The sequence below is a fragment of the Pelobates fuscus genome, chromosome 6, assembly GCF_036172605.1.
Source record: "Pelobates fuscus isolate aPelFus1 chromosome 6, aPelFus1.pri, whole genome shotgun sequence".
NCBI lineage: Eukaryota > Metazoa > Chordata > Amphibia > Anura > Pelobatidae > Pelobates > Pelobates fuscus.
This window is the reverse complement of record NC_086322.1, coordinates 286,592,292-286,615,662: the sequence shown is the minus strand read 5'-3', so window position 1 is coordinate 286,615,662 and position 23,371 is coordinate 286,592,292. Positions and strand designations below refer to the sequence as shown.

Sequence of the window (23,371 nt, the reverse complement as noted above, 5' to 3'; positions counted from 1 at the left end):
TACTCCCAGTAATGTGTCTGAGTGTATAACAGAGCTCCACAGCAATAATACTCCCAGTAATGTGTCTGCGTGTATAACAGAGCTCCACAGTAATAATACTACCAGTAATGTGTCTGAGTGTATAACAGAGCTCCACAGTAATAATACTCCTAGTAATGCGTCTGAGTGTATAACGGAGCTAACACAGAAATAATACTCCTAGTAATGTGTCTGGGTGTATAACGGAGCTAACACAGCAATCATACTCCCAGTAATGTGTCTGAGTGTATAACAGAGCTCCACAGCAATAATACTCCTAGTAATGTGTCCGAGTGTATAACAGAGCTCCACAGCAATAATATCCCAGTAATGTGTCTGAGTGTATAACAGAGCTCCACAGCAATGATACTCCCAGTAATGTGTCTGAGTGTATAACAGAGCTCCACAGCAATAATACTCCCAGTAATGGGTCTGAGTGTATAACAGAGCTCCACAGCAATAATACTCCCAGTAATGTGTCTGAGTGTATAACAGAGCTCCACAGCAATAATACTCCCAGTAATTTGTCTGAGTGTATCACAGAGCTCCACAGCAATAATACCCCCAGTAATGTGTCTGAGTGTATAAAAGAGCTCCACGGCAATAATACTCCCAGTAATGTGTCTGAGTGTATAACAGAGCTCCACAGCAATAATATTCCCAGTAATGTGTCTTTAATAAATGTGTTTAGAAATCAGTCTGTGTAAATAAGATACATTGTTCTTTTTCCAAACTACATTTTAGTTACATAAATTGTTATTAGCAGGTTACCTACAATGTCTCTAAACAGCCCCAGCCCTTCTACAAGGGAGAAGCTCTTCTCTCCCCTTCCTCCCTCCCACCCCAAATGAAACCCTCCCTCCTCCAAATCATCTTTGCTTTTTTTATATTCTCTCCTTTCCCACCCTCCATCCCCCTTCCCTTGCCGGCTCAGAAGGTGCGTATGTGCCTCTGAGCCGGTAAAACGGTCTAATCAAAGGGTTTTCTATGAGAAGCTTTTAATTGGATCACGGCGTGGCTCCCATGATGTCAGATGGGGATGCACTGAGCATCACCGGTGAGCTTTGGCCAGGGCTTGATTTAGGTAAGTTAAACTCAGGTTTAAAATTCTCATTGAGTATTTTTCTAAGTGGGGACATACAGAATAATGACAATAGGACATTATTCTATCAACTATCAGAAAAGTAATTCTTCAATTAAAACAGGTCTTAGTAAGTGCTTTAGTAGTGTTCACTGGGGCTAGGCAATGAGAAGTCACTTTCAGTGACATGGCAATTGCACTTTGAGATGACTGAATGGGTATATTCTAGTAGTCATCTATAATATACAATACGTTTTCTTTAATCTGTTATGATTGTGATACCATAAACAAGTAGATAATTTCATACAAAATATATAGTTACCGTATAAAATAATTATAATATATATACTACTCTCCCCTGTATTTGATAAACGTGTAACTGCGAGGTGTGAAAAAATAAATTTGAATGCAGAAATCCTCATCTTTTTATCCTGCAACTGGGCGCCTCCATCTTAGCTTCCTCTAAATCTCTGAAGTTCTGTCTTTCGCACCTGGCAGTCAGCGTAGAGAACAGATAGAGAGAAGAAGAGAAATTAAACATTGTTTCTATTTCTTGTTCTCATTTGCATGATATGCCCTGGGTGTGCCTAAACTGAACTTGATTATTGTGTACTTAGTTTAATTTTGAATGTAAATGAAAAATAAAAAAATAAAAAGAAAAAGACATTACAAATGATTTTAAATGTGTTATTTGATAGCGCAATTTATAGAGATGTAACAGTTCACCAATAATCCTCTATATTTGTAATTTAAATCCAAAAAGGTGTTGTTTTTGTTTTTTATAGTAAAGTCATATGTAGGGTTTCTGTTTCTTGGCTCCGGTACTATTCCTGTGAAGTAAGAACTTTCTCCATTTTATACTGAGTCTGCCACTCTTCTTAAGAGCATGACCTCTATCCTGGCACGTCTTGCCTTTGAGAGATACCACTCAGATCAAATAGCTTATTTACTGCCAGGAGATCTAGCAACGTGTGCCCACATCAGAACCTGGAGGACGAGAGTCTTCACTGCACTCACTGCAAGATATACTTAGCATATGTTCTACCCACCACCAACGGGGTTATTTAGAGTAGTAGTTTTAATTCTATTAGGTGTTCCTGTGCAATAACATTACCTGGCGTTCACAAATCCAGTGGTTTAAAGGGGAAAAATACTTTAAAAAGATGGTAAAATATACATTCATGCACATTTTAAATTATGTTGTTCACCAAAGAAGTATACTACATTCCTAAGCTGATAGAAAATACATTATCCTATCACAGGCATATGATACAATTAATTCTTATTTTCTTTGAATGCAGTAACATCATATTATTGCGTTTTTCATTCAGTTTGGGCAGCTCGGTATTACATTCTAAAACCGGGTTCTAAAAAAACTCCATGTACGTTACGTGTTACATACGTTGTTGTTTTAATATGTATTTTATTGATTTTCATATGAGCATACGAAAGATTAGCAAAAGTGAAATACAATTGGACATTGAACTAAATGAGAAATATTAAATAATGCAATTCCTCGTTAAAATAGTTTTAATGTTTTAATGCTATACAAGACCACCACTGATTGGCTTAGAGAGTTTCATGGAGTTTGACTCCATGAAATGACTCTGGAGTCTGGACGTCCTCACGCCTTGCAAATCCACATAGGAAAACATTGAGGCAATGCTTTTCTTTGGGGAAGGCCTAATGCGTGCGGGACTCCCTGTGAATGAGCATTAGGTCCCCCTAACGGTTGACATTGGCGGGGGAGCAGCGTGACCCAGCAGTGCCAGCACCAAAGACATCGGTGCTGGAATTGGGTAAGCAAACAGCAATTGTTAACCCTTTTTTGCCACTAAGGGGACAGCGAGGGGGGGGGGGGGGGGGAGGGGGTGGAGGCAGAGAGCCACTCCAACCCTATTACAATTTTAGCTCAATTAAGTTTTTAAAGGGATTGATGTCCCTGGACGCCAACGTACCTTACAGTGTTAAAACATTTTCGAATAGATTAATCCCAAGTTAGTCCCCGTGGGTGTCTGTCTACACTGCCTCCTGTCTCCTCCTCCGGCCATCGCAGTGATCAGGAAGGTTTAACTTGGGCACCATACTGAGAATTCTCTGCTCAACAGTGGCAACACATTGCGTGTAACAGTACTTACTGATCACTGTGTCAGCCAGAGGAGGAGACAGGAGGCAGTGGGAACAGGCACTCGGGGTTCAACTGTTCAAAAAAGGGTTAAACCCTAAAACGTAAAACATGACCCATAAAGACTTTATTAAGGGGAAAATGTTTATGGGGATGGAGTGTCGATATTGAGAAATCTTCTAGACATATGGTCCGAGCCCTGGATGAAAGAAACTGTTCCAAATAAAGAATTAAAAAAAAAAAATTAATAAAAGGATGAAAGAGCTCCCAAACCTGTTACAAAAACAAAACACTTTCAACCTATTCTGTGAGCTGGGAACCAGATGTAGATTTGCTCGCTGCAAGTATCGCATGAAGAGACGCATGAAGTTACGCATGAAGAAACTACCAACTGCATAGATTTTCGTAAGAGGTGTAGCTAGTCACTGGTTAGTTATAATTATTTCTATTTAATTTTTTTTAGTTTATATTTTCCAATATTATATCCTCAACACATGATAAAGATGGTTTCAAACGTGTCAAAAATGTACTCTGGGAGAATTTGATGAAAATTATCTGAATTTGGTTCTAATAATTAATGCTAGTAATAAATTAATTTAGTTGACGAGTCCAATAAGCCAAAAAAACGAAATTTCCCAATAATGCTCATGGGAATTTAGTAAAGTAGAATATAATTGCCTCTTTTTTTAAACTGAAACCAGTGTAACTCTGTCATTAATATGTCAGTGCAGGATTAATTGTAAGGTGACCTTGGGGGTTAAACAGAGACCCCAGAACTAAAGATTTGGTTGGCTTCCTTCACTATCCGTATGTGAAGAATACCCCAAACTGGCAACCTGTAGAGGGCCTATGGGATGTTTCCATGGGACATTTGAGACGGGCAGGTATGCTACAATCATCACTGGGATTTATTATTCTTCTACATTAATACACCAATGGTAAATACCAGGACCAAAGAGGCAAAGCCACCTAAAGCCATGATGTTGACGTTCCTCAACCGGATCAGTAGCTCGTTGACAAGTGGCCATACAGCTCCCGAGAGAGGGATCCTTATAAAAGATATATTCAACAAGCAATCATCGAGCAGTTTGTCATAAAGATACTTGCTAAGGCCTACCGTACATTTACGTATTGACTAATCATTTATTGCATAATGATATTTTGATCAAGTAATTGAAGAAGTAAATTCGTTTTTTAAAGGAATACTCTAAGCAGAGTAATGACTACAGGTGCTAAGTGTTGCCCCTCCTCATCAGTTTGACAACTTACCTGGGATCCGACGCTACCTAATCTGTAGTCGGAAGTGAGTTTCCATTAGCGCCACAGAGCTAAGCCCTGCCATGAGCGTTTCCAATGGAGGAGGGCAGCTCTAAACCACACGACTTATCTCAATGCCAGAGCTCAATGGCCGACTCAAGTTAATCGTCAAACCGGTTTTAAACTATTAGACTAATTACTCTGGAAGGGCACCAGAGCACCCCTGGAACCAAAACTATTACAGATTGCTCTAGTGGTTATGGTGCTTGGAGTTTTCCTCTATAAACAAAATACTTTTTTTTTTTTTTTTTACTTATTGTATCACTGGCATGACCCCACTCAAAGCCTACACACACTTACACAAAAGTGCCACGTTCAAAGTCACTTAAGAACTGCTGCAAGTATTGGGACATTCTACCGACATTGTTTGTGAATGGAGATTGCATTCGTTCTATAAACCTGTCAACAATCGATGGGACTGAAAAAGCTAAATAGACCCAACAGAAGGGCTGTTTACATACAAACTGTGGTGCGCTCATTAAAAATTATGTCAAACAGTAACATTCTGTTTGTTGTGAGGGGCTACTAGAATAATAATTCCCAACTGAATGATGTGCAGTACCATGTGTTATCATGCACGGACGCACCATACAAAGCTTGGAGTCAAATACTGGACCTCCAACTCTAGCCTAACTAAAGCTCATACAATTTTTGCATCCACCTCCTGAGTTTTCGGATCGCAAAGATTCATGGGAGTTTTAGTTTACTAAAAAGTACCATTTAGGAACATCAATAACTCAGAAAAATACTGTAATCAAAGCAAACCTCAAACTTCTAAGTTGTAGCCAAAAAAAGCTGTTTTAAAACTTGCATATATGGAAATAGTAGAGGGAACTCAGTTACCCATGAGACTCCGGGCTCATGGGACTTTACCCTCAGAGGTATAAGTGTGGTATGTAAATATACAGATTACTGGGGAACTGACGGAAAACTACCGACATGGCATTACTGTATATTTTTCTCCATCTGTCTTGACCACTTGCTGGAGCCTTGGACAACAAAACTGATCTTTGCCACCAGTGTGGTGGAGTTACCTAGTGCTCAAGTATTTAACGGTTTAATCCCTGGACTACCAAGCACTTTTTCTTTGAAAAGCATTGGTATAAAGTTTACTGGAAACAAACGCTGTATAGTTAGCACATAAACATATAATAAAACAGTAATTTTGTGTATAGATTACTTTTGAGACAAACTTTAAAATAAAAATTGTGTAAATTTACAGAATTTATTTTTTCTTAATTCATTCATTTTTTTATGCAAGATTTTTAAAGAGGAAAAGCTTTAGACTGTGTCCTCTTTTTAGCAATATTCTACACATGGTATGAAATTGTGCACACATAGTAAGTGTGACAAAATAGGTTAATAAAATAGTCAAGTACCCTGCTTCTAAATGTTTGTAAGGACCCTGAAGGCTTTGTTAGCATCCCAACTTACTGAAAATGAGAATGGTAAAAAATGCCTGCATTTAAGCATGATGCCAACATACAGTAAATACAGTGTGTCTTTAAGGTATCTCTAAAATAAAAATATTTAAAGAGTACATTAGCAATATTTACCAATCTCAGAATGCAAAAGTAATGTTAAACGTGAAATGGGAGAGTCTGTTCACTCCTCACCCCATGATGACTGTAGTAATGTAGTAACCCATTGAAACTTCCATTACTGTTTGGAATAATTGCTGCTTATTCAGTAAAAATGCAGAGATAAAATGAGTGGTCAGTAGGCTGATGATCATTCCTGGAGTATAACTGAGCGTGAGTGAGACTTTATGGACTAAATTTTGTTTTGCAAAGTAAATGAAAGTAAAAATAAAATTCTTGGAGTAAATTAGTTCAATTAAACAGTAAATTATTAACTGATCCATTAACTATGGCTCCAGATATTGGACTCTAAGACATGTTCCCTTTAAGTATTCCCCGTTACCAGAAAGCCTTTATGCTCCATGGTAACCCAGTGGTAAAACTTGTTATAGCATTAAAGCCAAATTTTGGAAATTATACAAAGTATCTTCTCTAAATCAAATATTGCAGAAGTTAAACTTGAACCAAATTTATAAATATAACACATCTTTTAAAAACTCCCTTCCAGATAATGACTAACTCTAGTTCTCCTGGGATTGCTGCAAAAATCACACACCCTGTAACTAAATTATCACTTGGCACAGGATATGCAATCTTACATAATTTCCTTTCTCTATGTCATTGTTCTCTTTTTTTAAGTTCACCCTTTTCATCTCTAAAAATCTGCACACTTTTACCTCTTTTATTATCTGTAACAACCAAGGATTTGTGGGTGCTGTGTGTGTATGGGTGCTGTGTGTGTATGGGTGCTGTGTGTGTGTGGGTGCTGTGTGTGTGTGGGTGCTGTGTGTTCATGCTGTATGTGTGTGGGTGCTGTGTGTGTGTAGGTGCTGTGTGTGTGTGGGTGCTTTGTGTTCGTGCTGTATGTGTGTGGGTGCTGTGTGTGTGTAGATGCTGTGTGTGTGTGGTGCTGTATGTGTGGCTGCTTTGTGTGTGTGGGTGCTGTGTGTTCGTGCTGTATGTGTGTGGGTGTTGTGTGTGTGTGTAGGTGCTGTGTGTGTGTAGGTGCTGTGTGTGTGTGTGGGTGCTGTATGTTTGGGTGATTGTGGGGGTAGGGGTAGATTACTTAATATCCCCCCTCCCTTCTTACTTTATGTAGAGAGGGGGGATCCTTGTTCCTGCTGCCATCCTTGGTGGTCCAGTGGAGAGTGAACTCTAGCCTGCGGGGCTAGAGTTCACTCTCCAGAGATCTGAGCGTTGCCGTGGCAAAGCTCAGATCTCGTGAGAGGAACTCGGCGGAGCTGCTGGCTAGAGCTCCCCGGGTCCTCTCCTGCCTCCCTCCATGCTGCTGTGGGCCGGTGGAGAGGGAGGCTAAGAGCAGAGCCAGCGCTTAGATAGCGCCGGCCCTGCATGAGCCGACAGGGGAGATCCTGAGATCTCCACTGCCGGTCTCAATCCATAGGCGTGCCGAGGCGTGCAACACAGATAGGGGAATAGGCCTTGACAGGGTCAGGGAGTAGGCATGTAAGTGTAACATAATTCTGGGCGGGAGCTATTAATTTGATTGAGGGGCTGGAGTCTAAGGGGATATAGAGCAGTCATCTTAACAAGCGGCCATTTTAATCACAACCTTTACTTACCTGTTAGTTGTCTCATCCACCCTCCCTGAGGTTTAGATTGTGTTTCCCTTTTGGTCACAGCGATGGGGAAGGGCTAGGTTAAATGGGAAGTAGGTGGAATATGAGGTGGTCATGGCAAGGTTTAAGATGGATTAGGCAAGAATGTTACAATTGGTTGGTAGGTTCGATCTCATCGGTGGCTCCAAATCGGGGGTGTTGGGGTATCTCGGTACACCCCTACAATTTAAACAGTTGGATATGGGCCTCTTTGGTAGGGCGTGTTATGGGGCCTCTTTGGTAGGCCGTATTTTATGTTATATGTTATTTATACTGTTATTTATTGTATATTGGTATGGTGTCATTGCCAGGGGTATTTATGTACGGAGGGAGATTGTATCAAAGTATCATTATTATTGACAATGACCCCAATCTGTTAATTTATGATGATAATTAAAGAAAGCTGTGGGCTATATATTTCCAACAGAAAAGCTGGTGTCTGTGTCTTATTAAAGGGGTTTTGTGTGGGTTATGGCACATGCCGAATAACGACTGTGCGCATTTCATGAGATTTTGACGCTCATATAAGGTTATTTACTAACAGAGTTATTATCTAAAGTGAGAATTCAAGGTGAATTGTAAATTTAATACCAACTTTGCCTAATTGGAGCATAGCTGACTTGTAGTATCTTTCCAATTCAGAGATATTGATCTTAAATTTTGAAATCACTTTAAATTCTTGCTTTTTAGGAATAACCCTCTCTAGCGGGAATTGTCGGGAATTCAAAATGAATTAGTTTAACCCCTTAAGGACACATGACATGTGTGACATGTCATGATTCCCTTTTATTCCAGAAGTTTGGTCCTTAAGGGGTTAAGGCCAAAATAGCTGAATTAGAATACAATCTCAAAGTCAGCTGTGCTTCTGGTTCATCTAGTTTGGTCTAAAATTCAATTTGGTTTCCTGACATTTCTCTCTTTTGTGAATAACACTGATAGAGAAGCATTGAATTGGAGGTTTGAGTCGATTCTCGCGCATGCACTATGCGCCCTCAGTGTTCTCTATGAGAAGCATCTAAATTACAAACGACAACAGGAAGTTGGATTGGGATACAGTGAGGAGCGGAAATACAGGTATGGTTTAGGGCAAGTTTCGCAATTTTGTTTGTTTGTTTAATGGGACCCAGTGTTTTATAGAAAATGGGAACAAGTCTAGTCATAAGTCATAATTATAAGTCATAATATTGAACTTGAAAACTTTGACAAACTTTGGAGATTTGTTTCTTACAATTTTGGTGCAAAATTCACAATCAATTTGTCAATTCTCCTTAGTACCCAGTTTAGTAAAACGTTATGTTTTTCAGTTGATGTCTATGGTTATTACTCTCATCATAACTTGGCAAAAAAATAGGTATCTTTATAAGACATGTAAATTAGGTATTTTGCATTCTGCAAATGTATTTTGCAGGTACAAAAATAATTTTTACATTATAAACCACATTCCTTTTTACCTATACTGCTAGGCATAGCCAGTAACAATGCCATATGATAGGTCTGTATTTGAGATAGATAGATAGACAGACAGACAGACAGATACCTTTTGTCTATATAACAAAAAAATGACAGACTTCCTTAACATTAAATACACTTTTTTTTTAAACGATAAATATATATCAGCAATTTGTATCAAAACCACAACAGCGTACATTTACTAAACAATAAAAATATTCAAAATGTATTTTAAATAAAATAGAATCCGATGTTATTCTGTGAATCATGTTTGCGGGTTTTAGAAACATAGTGTTACCTAGGAGACTTTAATACAGTGCCAATCTTTACTTATTAAATCTCTCTCAATACTGGACATCATTATCCACATTTTACTTAATTGTAAATATTTTGAAGTCTTTAATTTTTTTTATTATAATAACTAAGAGGTGAGTTGCACTGGCTTGACAACCGACTTGAGAAAAACTACAAGAACGCTAATGAACATAATAAAATAATATTTAAAAAATGTAAAAAAAAACATTTACAGAAACACAGGTATTTTTTTTTTACATAAAGATCATTTAATGATTACTTTACCTTCCAGGACATTAAATGCAATTGAAATAACCTTATAAAATACCAAGTACACTTAACTTAAAATACTTAAAATAATATATAAAGTCAGCTAATTTTCATAAAGCAGATAAAGTTCTAACTTATATAGACAGATAGAATGTTTCAGAAACACCTGTCACTCCCTAACGCATGACGTGATTGGCTGTCAATATGACAAAACCAAACTTGCTTAATAGTCTCATAACTTTTATTCTCTACCCAAACAAAATATCTCACAATCCTGCAGATGGCTTTATAGATGCAAATGATACATTTTGTTTACCAATATAGGTTTACTATTGCTATAATTTAATCTACAGAATTTATCCATGATGGAATAACAGACAACAAAACACATCGTTGCTTGTCTCCTGGAGGACAAAGTCAAAATGTTAAAACATCTTAAAGTTCTATGGGTTAGAAATTTACTCTGATGAGTTTTGTTCCTTTCACGGAGATACCGTAACTAAAAAACAATTATCATGGTATTTAAGTTTTCTGCAGATTGAACATTACTGGAATAATTTCATACAAAAATAAACATTTCTAATAAACCCATGAGAGCGACTATGTTTTACCAAGTTGTTTACAATATTTGTTTCGGACTCGCCCAGCCCCAACGCCCACATTGCCCCCATAAATCAATTCCTGTCTCTTTAATGTCAGAGACTTGGCCCTGGTATGGAAGTTCGGTAACTTTTTTCCAAGTGCCTTTTATCATTCCCTTCTTCTTTAGGCACGTTTCCTAATTTATCATGAGATTTGATTTTTATAATTAAAAAAATATATATATTTTGTCTTTTGGTGTTAAAGAAACAGTGGCATAAAAGTGTACCATAACAAATTATAAAGGCCAGAAATTGTACCCAGATATCGCTTCTCTTTTTGGCACCTGACCCTCAATTTCACAGCAGGAAACATTAAAAAACATGTTAAATTCACCCGAACTAGTGTAGCATATAATTTTGCATACTGTGCTTCCTGAATTACCGAAGGCTCAAAGAGAACTTTATAAATGCAATTCTAGAATTGTGTGTATTAACTATGTCTTTTTTTTAACCCATCAGCCAAGGGATTACCTGTTTAATTATTTAAAAGTTTTTTGTTTTTTTTAACTCTAGTATATTTTTTATTCTAGTGATTAAAGTAAAGTTAAAAAGTCCACTTTGCAAAAAAAATGTGTGCTTCTCAGATTAGCGTTAATTGTATGGTTTTTTACTGTAGAATAAATATTGCGTAGAGAAGGTATCTGGTTTCTCTAGATTAAACAGAAGTAAAACTTAGCAAATGCCACTTAAAATCACTGTGACAGATCACAATATAAAGTAATTTACTTTCTGTGTGTTTTAACTTGTTACGTAATTCTGGGCCGAATTCTTCACGGAATGTTACGGGCTGGACAGATTAATACACATAATGGTAATTTACCTTGTCAGATGCATATGAGAAATCCCCAAGGAGTGGAGTTTTGTGGCTCGGACTATCTCCAAATGATCGAGTCGTAGCCAGCGACTGCTCACAGGACAGCTGCAGCTGATGTCAGATGGTCATGCCTGAAATCTGAGCATCTAAGAAGCTCTTCAGGTAAAACTTGCCTCTCTCGGGTTTCGGACATTAATTCCTTACTTGGCCAATGCTGTGACATGCAAGTATGTGCAGTGCGAAAGGCTGCGTGTAGACGTACAAGTTTGTGTTTGTACCTTACTGCAAAATATTGAGCATATATGCCCTTTATAAGCCTACAGAAAAACAAAACAAAATAAATTATGATAGGAGGTAAAATCTATTTCTAAAAAGCCTATTTATTCGGGATTTTGTGTCTTCTCAAGACTTACCAAATCACAAGCTTTTTTCCAGTTTATCGCTGTCTACCACCACTGAGTGGCTACTCTATGCATTTACAACCATTTTTTCTTAGTCTATGTCAAATAATGTATATATAAGTTAATATTTTTTTAATAAGCCTAACAATCCACCTTCCTTCTCTTAGCTTTACCTTTTTGCATACCTCTCATTGCAGTAAGGTACGAAGTCAAATTGGGAGTAAGTTGAGTGAGGCATTGAGTAGAGGCATACCAGTATTGCTGTTTACATCAGTGGTGACTTGTAAGGTCATAAAGGGTCACCCCAACACATACGAGCATCAGGTTGACACTGCTGTCGCACTCTTGTACGCAAAGAAATACCCCAGATTAGCCTTACATGATCACGTCTACTGCACTTTGTGGAGACTTGTGGAGAAATGGGACATCAAAATATACAAAAACACACAACAAAAAAGGCGAGAATTGGGACTGAACTGCCAGATCCAGGTCACTTGGGATGTTGATTTATTTTTATTTTTTAATATAATAAGTACATCCCTGTAGACGATAAGCATATTCAAGCAGGAACCTCATCTCCTCTAACTCCTGTGCATCAAACCTGTTTTGTTGCAATTATTTCAATGTTTCTTGTAACCGATGTAAAGAGCACATCATATTTGGAATATTAAATAAATGACATCACTTATAACTCTGACACCCTCTAACACGGTTATGTCCTATTTGGGGACATTTTGCAATTCTTGCTTAACATCACATTTACTGAATAGAAAAACTAAAGTCGTGACATTATTTAGATAAAACCCTGAATTTTAGTTGTTCACAAGTATAATCGTGTTATATACATATACCAAGCAATTTCCATTGCTACTTCAACTGGAAGTCTGCTCTTCTTTGCTGACTATTCTCGTGCTTCTCATCCAATCAAATGCTTCTCATAGTGAAGCATTGAATCCAACGCTTCCCTATGAGCAGGTTTTGATGATGTTTGATGTCCTCGTGGACGTTGAACATCTCATGACAAGTAAAACTAGGTTCAGAGTTTTACATTGCAGGGTTAAAACTAGAGGATCATACACCCAGACAACGTTATTGAGATTAAGTAGTCTGGATGCCTTTGGTGGTCCTATAAGCAATAGAGCTACGATTCCAAACCTCGGTCCTCTTGCTATTTGTGGTGGCTCTTCATTGGTTTTGACAGGCACATCATACTTCTCAGACTCCATACAGCTTGCCACAACACATTTGTTACTCTGGTGAGACTGCTTTTCCCAGCACAATGCAGACAACGTTGGTGCTGTAAATAGACAAATTAAGGTTCTGCAGAATTTACAGTTGATCTATGGGTCAATTAGCTCATTTTACAACATTGAAGAACGAGTCACCACATATATCATGTATGTAATTTGGGTCGATGTTAAAAGAGATTAAAGAACCCTGTATCAAAGACGTGTTTGCCCTACCAGACTACAAGACCTCTCTCCAGGTCATTTTTGTTTGCTATTGTGGTTTTAGGAAAGCCATACTTGTAAACATGGCATGAGTATGGCCTTATATGCAGAGTGCAATCTCATATTTTTTATAATTTTAGGTCCTATGTGTTGGGGAAAATATTATATATATATATATATATATCTGTTTAATATGTGCTTGATTAAGTCTGTGTGTATGGGAGGTCAGGAATTATCTTCAAAGGGAGTTTCTGTTTAGATAGTTGGAAAGATACAGCACCTGAAAGGCACCGATCACATTTACATATCAACTAGTCTTCAAAGGAGTCTCTATCTAGGAAAACACACCTTAGGTTAGAGACAAAGGGATGGCTGGGAGAGTTAACACTTAAATAAAATAACAGGATAGACAACACTTTGGGCCTTGGAAAAGTGAATCTCATTTACATTTCAATTGAGCCGAGGAGTTTGCTATTTACAACATGGGAACCAATTCCTTTAAAAATAGAAGATACTGACATCACATTAGATTAGGTTTGGTAAGACACACATGCTGCACATAACATCTCACAGCACATACACAATGTAGCAGATATTATTAGATAGATGGAATGGATGAGTGTTATGAATGTATTTTAACTCTGTAATACTATAACTCTGTACCATTCTTCTTCTGTAATATTTAACTGGGCAGATTCTAAGTAAAGATTTCTCTCTGGGAAGAACTATGGTGTTGGCTGTTTATTTGTAATATCGGGTAGAATACCTTAGTAGTGCTAGTCATATATTTATCTGGACAAGGGGATAAAGATATATGTTAGTTCTTGGAAGAGGTGACACAGGGATATTACATTCACTATTAATACACAACGCAGAGTGGATTTCTCTCAAAAGGATACCAATTGGAAGTATTGGTGGTGAGAGAAGGATTATACAACATAATTGGTGCCGTGACCGTGGCCGGAAGATTTCTTTCTTCAGAATCTGCCTAGGATCCAAGTTTTAACATCAACGTATTTGGTTCTGTGACTGTCAGCCAGAAGAGCTTTCCAGTGTCTGCATAAAGCTTGGTGAGTATATTTGCTATTTATTATATTGTTGCTGTGTATATTTTGAATATGGCATGTAAAAAGGTAGATGCAAAAATGACTTGTTCAGAAAATGTTAAACAATGGCTTATGAATTATATTAAGAGACATGGTGGTCCTTATGAAATCTCTCAGGACTGTAAACAGTCATGGGAAAAGATGCAGGAGTTTTTAAGAGAAGTGTTATTTGAGAAAAATGTTTCTGATAAAAAAAGAAAAGGGTGTATTATGCAAGCATTACTATCATGTTGTTTAAAATTAGAGGGGGTTGTAAAAATAAAGGAGGATGAAATGGCAGAGCTTAACTCAGTAATTAACATGAAATCTGAGAAATTGAATAATAAGATTGTAGATCTAAGAGTGCATGCAGTTACAACTGGTGAAGCTTTGATTGAAAAGGCCAAAATGTGTGAGGAGCTTACAGTGGAGAATGAGAGGCTGAATGAGAAAATTTTGGAGATGCAAAAGGAATTGGATGAATGCAGACATGCTACTAATATGGCTTTTAATAAAATGGCAAAAAGCATGGCACCTTTGAGTAGGTCTCCTGTATCTGAAATTCCAGGGTCTATTGCTAACCCAGGGATTGGAGATACAGAATACAAACCTATTTATCCATGGGAGGATTTGAAAGAAAAGTCAGTGACAAATCTCCCTGCGGCTCCAACTACAACAACCACAGTGTTGAATCGTGATAATTCTGGAGAGATTCAGCTGGTTACTAAGCAGTTAAAGCCACAAGAAATGGATGCCATAGTTAGAGAAATAGGGCAGGTCCCTCAGCAGGATATCAATCGCTTTTTGCAATGGTTTTGTGGAATTCAAAGAGTGAAAGAGATGTATAGTTTGACAACTAGTGATATGGAGAGAGTGCTGCAGAGAGTTGTTGGAAATGGATTGTGGGTCAGGATTGTACAGACATGTGGTCAGCAGCGAAGAACTAGGGATATGTTGAAAGAGATCTTGAGAGCACTTTATGGAATTACATCAAATGTGTCATTGTCTGGAAAAATTAAACAGCTGAAACAAGAGTCTCCGTATGAATTGTCAGCTAGAATCTCCACAGTGATGGAACAGTTTGGTGTCAGTAATCCTGGTTTTGAACAGGGAGGGATGGTGCATAGATCAATGTTTTTGGATGCATTAGAGGAAGATATTAAGGATGAGATATTATCTGTAACCCCAAACCCATCAGAAATGTGTGATTTACTGTTAAGAGCTGATAATTTGTGGCGAAGAAAGGTTAAAAATGAGAGTTTTGCTGTAGATGCTGCCAGGATTTTCAGAGTAGAGAGGAGAGACAGGTCTACCATGTATCCTCAGAAACCAATCAGGGGAAATAGATTTCAGCATATGGGAAATTTTAGAGGTGAGAATGAATCTGGTAGTGACAAAAGACGGAGAGATCCACAGAGGGACCATAGGAATAGGGATAGTGCTGAAGGGAGCAATGTAATGGGAGACAATTGGAGAAATAGATGGGAGGAGCCTCAGGTAATCAACAATAATTGGAATAATAATAATAACTGGGAGAGGCTAAAATGGAGAGATAATAACTGGGAAAATCCCAGTTGGAGAGAAAACCGAAGAAACAACAGAGAGAATACTTGGAGAAGGAACCATAGATGGGATGAGCAGCCCAATAGACGAAATTGGGATAATTGGAGGAATAAAGAAGGGAATAGCGAATACTGGGGCCTGAAGAGACAGACTGAGAGATTGGAGGCAGAAGTAAAAGCACTTAGGGAACAGATGAGAGAGGAGGGAAAGACTGATCAATTCAGTGTCCCCACCAATTAATAACTCCCATAATTTTTTTTTTTCTCTACATCTGTGTGTATTTTTGTTTTTCTAATAGCCTTTAATAGCCTTAAGCTGATTTTTTATTTTTATCTTTGTATGGCAACAGATCGTTGTCAGTTTTCTTGCATGCTGACAAACATCTTTGATGGTTTGTCGTTGTTTTTTTTAAAAAAAGGGGATATAACCGAGCTTCAGATTGGAAACAGAGTAATGTTGCAAATTTTTTCCCCCTACCATCCATTTCCAAAACCAAAATGGAAAGGTCCATATATTGTGCTTGACAAAATTGGCCCTTATGTGTATTTGTTAGACTTGGGAGATGAGAACTTTATGCCAAGTTAATGTAAATGTTAACATAGTCTCTTAGTTCTCTTTTCCAGATAATAGGAGATGGAGTGGATCCCTGGAAGAGCAGCCCACATAAGGAATATGAAGTGCAAGAAAACAGCAGTCGTGATGTGGTGGTTATGTGTATCGTTTTTTTATGTATATACTGTATAGCTTAGGAAAAGGGAATGTCATGATGCAGAATAATAATAAAATGGTACATCAGAGTACTCCAGTAGAGGGTTATCATAGGGAGAAAAGGAATTCGGAAAATTCAGAGAATATCAAAGTAAGATTAAAAGTAAAGGAACAATCACCTGATGTTACATGTAAAGATAATCTTACAGTCGTTGGGCCTATAGGGAGGTGGATAGTGGTACAATGTAATTTCAATGCCTAAAACTAACTTTCCCTCTGAATTTGCAGGTTGGAAATATCCAGGAGGAAGTGATTTACATAAGAGTACCAGTATATTTTGTGCCAATGCCACAAAGGACGTGAGGATAAAGATGCTGCTGGAGAGAAATTTTACATTTTCCCAGGATGGTGTTGTAACATGCAGCCCCCATCAGACTGGATTACGTAATACAGTTGACCCAGCAATTAACATAAGAATGATAAATTCTCAGGACTGTCCAACTACCACCCTGTGGCCAGAGCATGGCCTTTTCTTCCAACCAACACAAACTGTTGCGTATACTGATGTATCTTATGTAACATTACCATTATTGTTAAATTTTTTATTATTTAATATACCAGAGAGGTGCCCAGAGATGATGAAAGAATGGTTTAAAAATGTATTTCAAGCACATATTAATCTATTCTGGGATGCAACACAAGGGCTCAAGTTTAGAGAAAGAGGAAAAAAAAGGGATCTGGGTACTGATATAATCTCAGGACTCAGTTTGGGAACATCAATTTGGAATAGGGCAGACATAGAGGGTCTTAACTCACGAGAACAAAATTATGTTAATGGTTGCAGCAAATTATGCTTAAAGAGGGACGAGTGGATTTTAACACTCTAGCTGAAACTGATGTCACGATACAGAACATTCACACAGTTGCTGCAGATTTGCAGTGGATTAATATATCGGTGAATGCTCTCAGAGAATCAGTTAATAACAATAATGTATCTAAAGCTATGGTATGTGGTATAGTTGGAAATTTACTAGACGAACATCTAAATTTAGGCCTCCAAGAAATAAAACGAGAGGAATGGCCCAGAATAATTAATTCTACCCTGGTCTTTGATCTGGTTAGGGAATATGGCATAGATTGTCAGAATGTAGTCCTTTCCAAAATTAAAGGTCTGCAGAGTTGGAATAATTGACATTCCAGTTTGGACAGAACAGCCTGTACCTGTTTATAAGATGACTATGTTTGGTGAGTTGGAAGTGGCTAATCACACTAACGTTTTAAAACAATTCCTTCCACAAACTCGCTTAGTAATAAAAGAAGACCAGTTCTGGAAAGTTATCAACCCCAGTTGCTGTGACAGACGTGGTAATGCTTGGCTTTTTTCCTGTGTACTTGAACCACTAGTCCAGGCAGATGGGTGCATGGTGGAAAACTCAGGGAGCTGCCCTGTTCACCTTCACAAACCCATAAATGGTTGGAAAAGAGTGGTGCACGGACAGGGTCCCACGATCTGCGCACTGGGAGTATCTTCAGTTCTGTGGCAGCAAACTATACAATGTAGGGTACCCCAAACAGGATGGTGTGTTAATCTTACCTATGGCTCCATGAAAGTGGGCAAGGAGGTCATAAGAGCCAATATCCAACTCACACAAAGATCTATGGACGTGGTACAGGAAGATCTAGGAAATTGGAATAAAATGGCTCCCTCACTTTTTAAGAAAATCCCACCACTTAATGTAGATTTGGATACATTATTTAAAATAAATAATCGAAGGGTGGTGCAATTGCAAGAGCTGGTGAAGGAAAATGTAGCTAGCCTTAATGATTTAACAAATAGTTTTCAAGAGCCCTGGTGGAGCATACCCTATAATACTTACACACACCCAGGATTAAGAACTGCTTCTGTAGTATTTGTTTGGAGGAAAGAACAAAAAAAAAAAAAAAAAAAAAAAAAATCCATACAAAGCAGGAAAAATTAGAGCTCACATCCATTTTAGGGGTATAAAATATATGTGTGGGTTCATGTCTTGCCTTAATTTTTTTTTAATAATATACAGAAATCAGAGTGGGTGGCGGGGTTGTATGTGAATAATCTCCTTATTAGATCTTATTCAAGTGGGGGAGTGTTGGGGAAAATATTATATATATATATATATATATCTGTTTAATATGTGCTTGATTAAGTCTGTGTGTATGGGAGGTCAGGAATTATCTTCAAAGGGAGTTTCTGTTTAGATAGTTGGAAAGATACAGCACCTGAAAGGCACCGATCACATTTACATATCAACTAGTCTTCAAAGGAGTCTCTATCTAGGAAAACACACCTTAGGTTAGAGACAAAGGGATGGCTGGGAGAGTTAACACTTAAATAAAATAACAGGATAGACAACACTTTGGGCCTTGGAAAAGTAAATCTCATTTACATTTCAATTGAGCCGAGGAGTTTGCTATTTACAACATGGGAACCAATTCCTTTAAAAATAGAAGATACTGACATCACATTAGATTAGGTTTGGTAAGACACACATGCTGCACATAACATCTCACAGCACATACACAATGTAGCAGATATTATTAGATAGATGGAATGGATGAGTGTTATGAATGTATTTTAACTCTGTAATACTATAACTCTGTACCATTCTTCTTCTGTAATATTTAACTGGGCAGATTCTAAGTAAAGATTTCTCTCTGGGAAGAACTATGGTGTTGGCTGTTTATTTGTAATATCGGGTAGAATACCTTAGTAGTGCTAGTCATATATTTATCTGGACAAGGGGATAAAGATATATGTTAGTTCTTGGAAGAGGTGACACAGGGATATTACATTCACTATTAATACACAACGCAGAGTGGATTTCTCTCAAAAGGATACCAATTGGAAGTATTGGTGGTGAGAGAAGGATTATACAACACTATGCTATCAGTCAGGCCTTTGAAGTTATTCATCACTACAAGCCTGGAGAGTCCAATGCACACTCTTTTTCACTTCAAATGGTGAGTGGACCTTTTAAGCCTTAGAGAGCGTGTGTCAAAGATGGATTTGCTCCTTTAGCACTCAAGAAATTCTCAACATATCACATATCCTGTAATAGTTATTATTTCATGAGTTTCATGCGAGTTTCACCATGTATTCATGTGACACGTCTGCAGGGCAAAGGCTAAAGGTTAGTCCGTAAGAATGCCCGGGAACATTTCTAAGTGGCTTACCTTTAGATCCCTGGAAATTCTACACACTGGCTACTATCATATCATAGAGATTCTGTCCATGGCTCTCATGGATTGACGGATGAGTAGAGAGTCTCCAGTCCACTTTTTTATTGGAACTCAGATCAATCGTTATTTCTTTTGTGTTCTTAACAACAACTTGACGGCTGTAAACCTTTATCAACGCTAAATGTATTTATCTCTCTCTTATAAGTATGACATGTTAAATTGAGAAGATGCTGAATTATTTCAGTACTAATTATATCAACAACATTAGGGTTAGGTTTAGTGTTACGGAATATTACACTCCAGATATGGGGGACAGATTGGAGGTTTTCCTGTGGTTAACTTGGCGATCTGCCGAACACTTGCCGCCCTAATTCAGCGGACTGCTGTTTCTTTACTACTTCCCCGATCCTTGATCCTCTCTGATACTGGCCGCTGTGCGCGTTCCCCTTTTAATGAGGCAGTGTCATGACGTCATTGAAGCTAACATTACACATTTTCAATGTCCTCATGTTTTGTGAGAATTGTTACCCCAATAATGCCCCCAGCCTATATAAGTGTAGTTTGCCAAGTGCACAATACCCTGGTGTGGTTCCTTAGTGTCCCAAGAGTGTTTTTATTTTTATATAGTGTCTATTTTGGTATATGACTTGCCTATCTGACTGTTCTGGCTTCCTTGACCGTTTTTGGCTTTTGTACATTCTCTCCTTTTGTACGCTTTTGTACATTTTTGTACATACTCTCCTTGACCATGGCTTTTAAGAGCCTGGCCACTCTATCTTGGGTTTATAAACTGCGCATTAAAATTAGTGGTAGGTGTACTGTGATGTCTGTTAGCAGAGTGCAGGGTCGTTGCAAGCCCACTGGCATAGTTCATGGAGGACTGCAGTTTCTGGGACTGAGAAGGCTACCAGACTATGATGAGTATGTATGTTATCCATGGAGCTGTAATAGACAAGAGGATGAGTTCAGACAGCATTGTAGACATTCATAACACATGTCAATTGGCATGGCAGGCAATGGAGTCGCGAGATAGAAACATAGAATGTGACGGCAGATAAGAACCATTCGGCCCATCTAGTCTGCCCAGTTTTCTAAATACTTTCATTAGTCCCTGTCCTTATCTTACAGTTAGGATAGCCTTATGCCTATCCCACACATGCTTAAACTCCTTTACTGTGTTAATCTCTACCACTTCAGCTTGAAGGCTATTCCATGCATCCACTACCCTCTCAGTAAAGTAATTCTTCCTGATATTATTTTTAAACCTTTGCCCCTCTAATTTAAGACTATGTCCTCTTGTTGCAGTAGTTTTTCTTCTTTTAAATATAGTCTCCTCCTTTACTGTGTTGATTCCCTTTATGTATTTAAATGTTTCTATCATATCCCCCCTGTCTCGTCTTTCCTCCAAGCTATACATGTTAAGATCCCTTAACCTTTCCTGGTAAGTTTTATCCTGCAATCCATGAACCAGTTTAGTAGCCCTTCTTTGAACTCTCTCTAAGATACAGTGTCTGCATCTCCTAGTCATACACAGAGCTCTGTCAGATCACGGGTCATAAATATGGACATTGCAGAGATATATTCTATCATGCCTTGCAGCTCCAGCAGCCTCCATCTGTCATGTAAAAAGATAACATGCACAGCGTGAATCTTTAAGATTCCATGCGCAAAAAAAATATTGGTAATTTGTATTTGCACCCCAAGCCAAACGTTGCTAGCTCTCCAATGACTCTCGATGCTGTGGACTATGACAAGCGTCATTGTGATCTAAGTAAATTAGTACACCTTTTCTAGTGTCACACGTGCAGCATTAATAGGCGGGTAAATACCCACACGGTTGCATGCTGGTATTTATTCGGCTGCGTGAGAACTTAACCGTGGCAGAACATACACACTTGAACATGTACAGCTGTCAGCAGTCCTTCAGTCCAAGATGTGCATCTGGTTCTTCAATGGCTGGCCAAACTTCAGAGAGGCAGATAAATGTGCCAGTTCTAGGACTACGGACATGAGATACATTTTACGCTGCAGCATGACGTCTTTGGTTAATCTTAAAGTGGCAGTCAGGGATATCGAGAACAAGAAAAGCTTCATGGTTTACACACAGGGACAGATTTCCAAATAGGCAGGGTAGGGAGTACCTGTTCTATGCATTTATAATGTGCCTTTTTTGGAGCTCAAGTGGGGAGAGAGAAGTACCAGGAGTGTTAGCCAGTGTCCTCTGTGGTCCAGGCAGCCTTCTATGCTTGGTAGCAAGAACAGTTATAGAGAATGTAAAACCATATCTTACAATGTTTGGAGGTATATCAGAACGGGTGATACAACTTGCATTACTGGTGACACCCCCAATGTGCTCGCCCACCCACTGAAGGGGAAGTGTCAACCAAGGTGGACAGACAGACTCCTGGCCTCCCCTACTTGCAGGACCATGCATAGAGTGCTGCTGAAGGGTTCTCTACATGGTCCTAGTACCCACTGCTCAGCTTAAGGGTGTCTAAGGGTTCCTTCACACTGCACTACCTGAGGACAGATAAATCAGAATGGCAGGACAGGATCCATGAATCATGACAGTCCTGCTAAAAGTGTGACTGTTGGGAGCCCAGGCAAGACGAATTACTGTCCCAACTCCTCCAGTGTCTCTGTCATAGAATCATAAAATGGTTATTTGATTATAGAAGACATTTGCAAGTGAGTACTTTGCAAATCACCCTGCAAACCCTTTTGCCTAAATTTAACCCCTCCCAAATCCTGAGCAAAACGTTTTATCAGTCCCACATTGAAAGGGATACTATAGGCAACACACCAACTTTAGCTTAATTAATCAGTTTTTGTGTATAGACCATGCCCCTGCAGTCTCACCGTTCAATTCTCTGCCATTTAGGAGTTAAATCACTTTTGTTTCTCTTTATGCAGCCATAGACAAACCTCAACTAGCTATGGCTCACAGCGCCTCCATGAAAAAAATGGCTTCATTTTCAATCAGATGTTAACTTGCTTTACAAATTTGTATCTCCCTAAATTGAACATTAATCATACACAGGAGGCTCCTGCGGAGTTTAGAAGGCTATTAAGAGAACAGGAGAAAATAAATTCTAAATTAAACAGACTGTGCAGAAACCAAGAATATTTTTTACGGAAGTCAGCCACTAGAGGTGTGTTTAGCCATGCAATGAAGACATTGTTGTATCCACAAAATGTTTTACATTGCAAGGTGATAACGACAGGACCACTGAGATTGAGATAAATTGGTCTGGTTTCCTATAGTGGTCCTTAAGGATCTACAAATCCAGGCATTCCGTGGAAGCCTCTGACTACCAGAGAATCAAGATAATTTATTTTAAATAAAATGTGAGGGTCCTAAGTTTAACAAGCCTGGTTGTTACTTTACAAATAAATTCAATAAAGAGACACTGCAGGCACCCAGACCACTTCTGCCTATTGGAGTGGTCTGGGTGCCAACTCCCACAGCCCTTAACGCTGCAAGTGTAATTATTGCAGTTTTTATAAACTGCAAAAATTACCTTGCAAGGTTAAAACAGCCACTAGAGGGACTTCCGGGTTCTAAAAACACGAAAAGTGTTTTAAACAATGCTGGACGACCTCACGCTATGAGCATTGCCGGAATCCCCATAGGAAAGCATTGAATTGCCCCGGATGCGTATTAGGTCTCCCCCGCCGGCTGATGTCAGCGGGGGAGGAGCGTGGGCGGAGCCTGACTCAGAGCCGAGGGACATCGGCGCTG

The 23,371-nt window shown here is 38.6% G+C and overlaps 2 protein-coding genes across 2 annotated transcripts in view; one reads left to right on the top strand and one right to left on the bottom strand.

Moving 5' to 3' along the window:
* Positions 1 to 11,311, bottom strand: part of SCN4A (sodium voltage-gated channel alpha subunit 4) — a 141,951-nt gene extending 130,640 nt beyond the window's left edge. Inside the window, exon 1 of the mRNA XM_063459375.1 lies at positions 11,212 to 11,311. The gene's annotated coding sequence lies outside the window, so the exon portion shown is untranslated. The remainder of the gene's footprint in view (positions 1 to 11,211) is intronic.
* A 2,891-nt stretch (positions 11,312 to 14,202) lies between these two features.
* On the top strand, positions 14,203 to 17,605 carry LOC134566196 (uncharacterized). The gene is made up of 4 exons (XM_063425902.1): positions 14,203 to 15,639; positions 16,329 to 16,419; positions 16,702 to 16,988; positions 17,258 to 17,605. The coding sequence occupies exons 1-4, from the start codon at positions 14,203 to 14,205 to the stop codon at positions 17,603 to 17,605; spliced, it is 2,163 nt and encodes a 720-aa protein (XP_063281972.1).
* Positions 17,606 to 23,371: the final 5,766 nt, after the last annotated feature.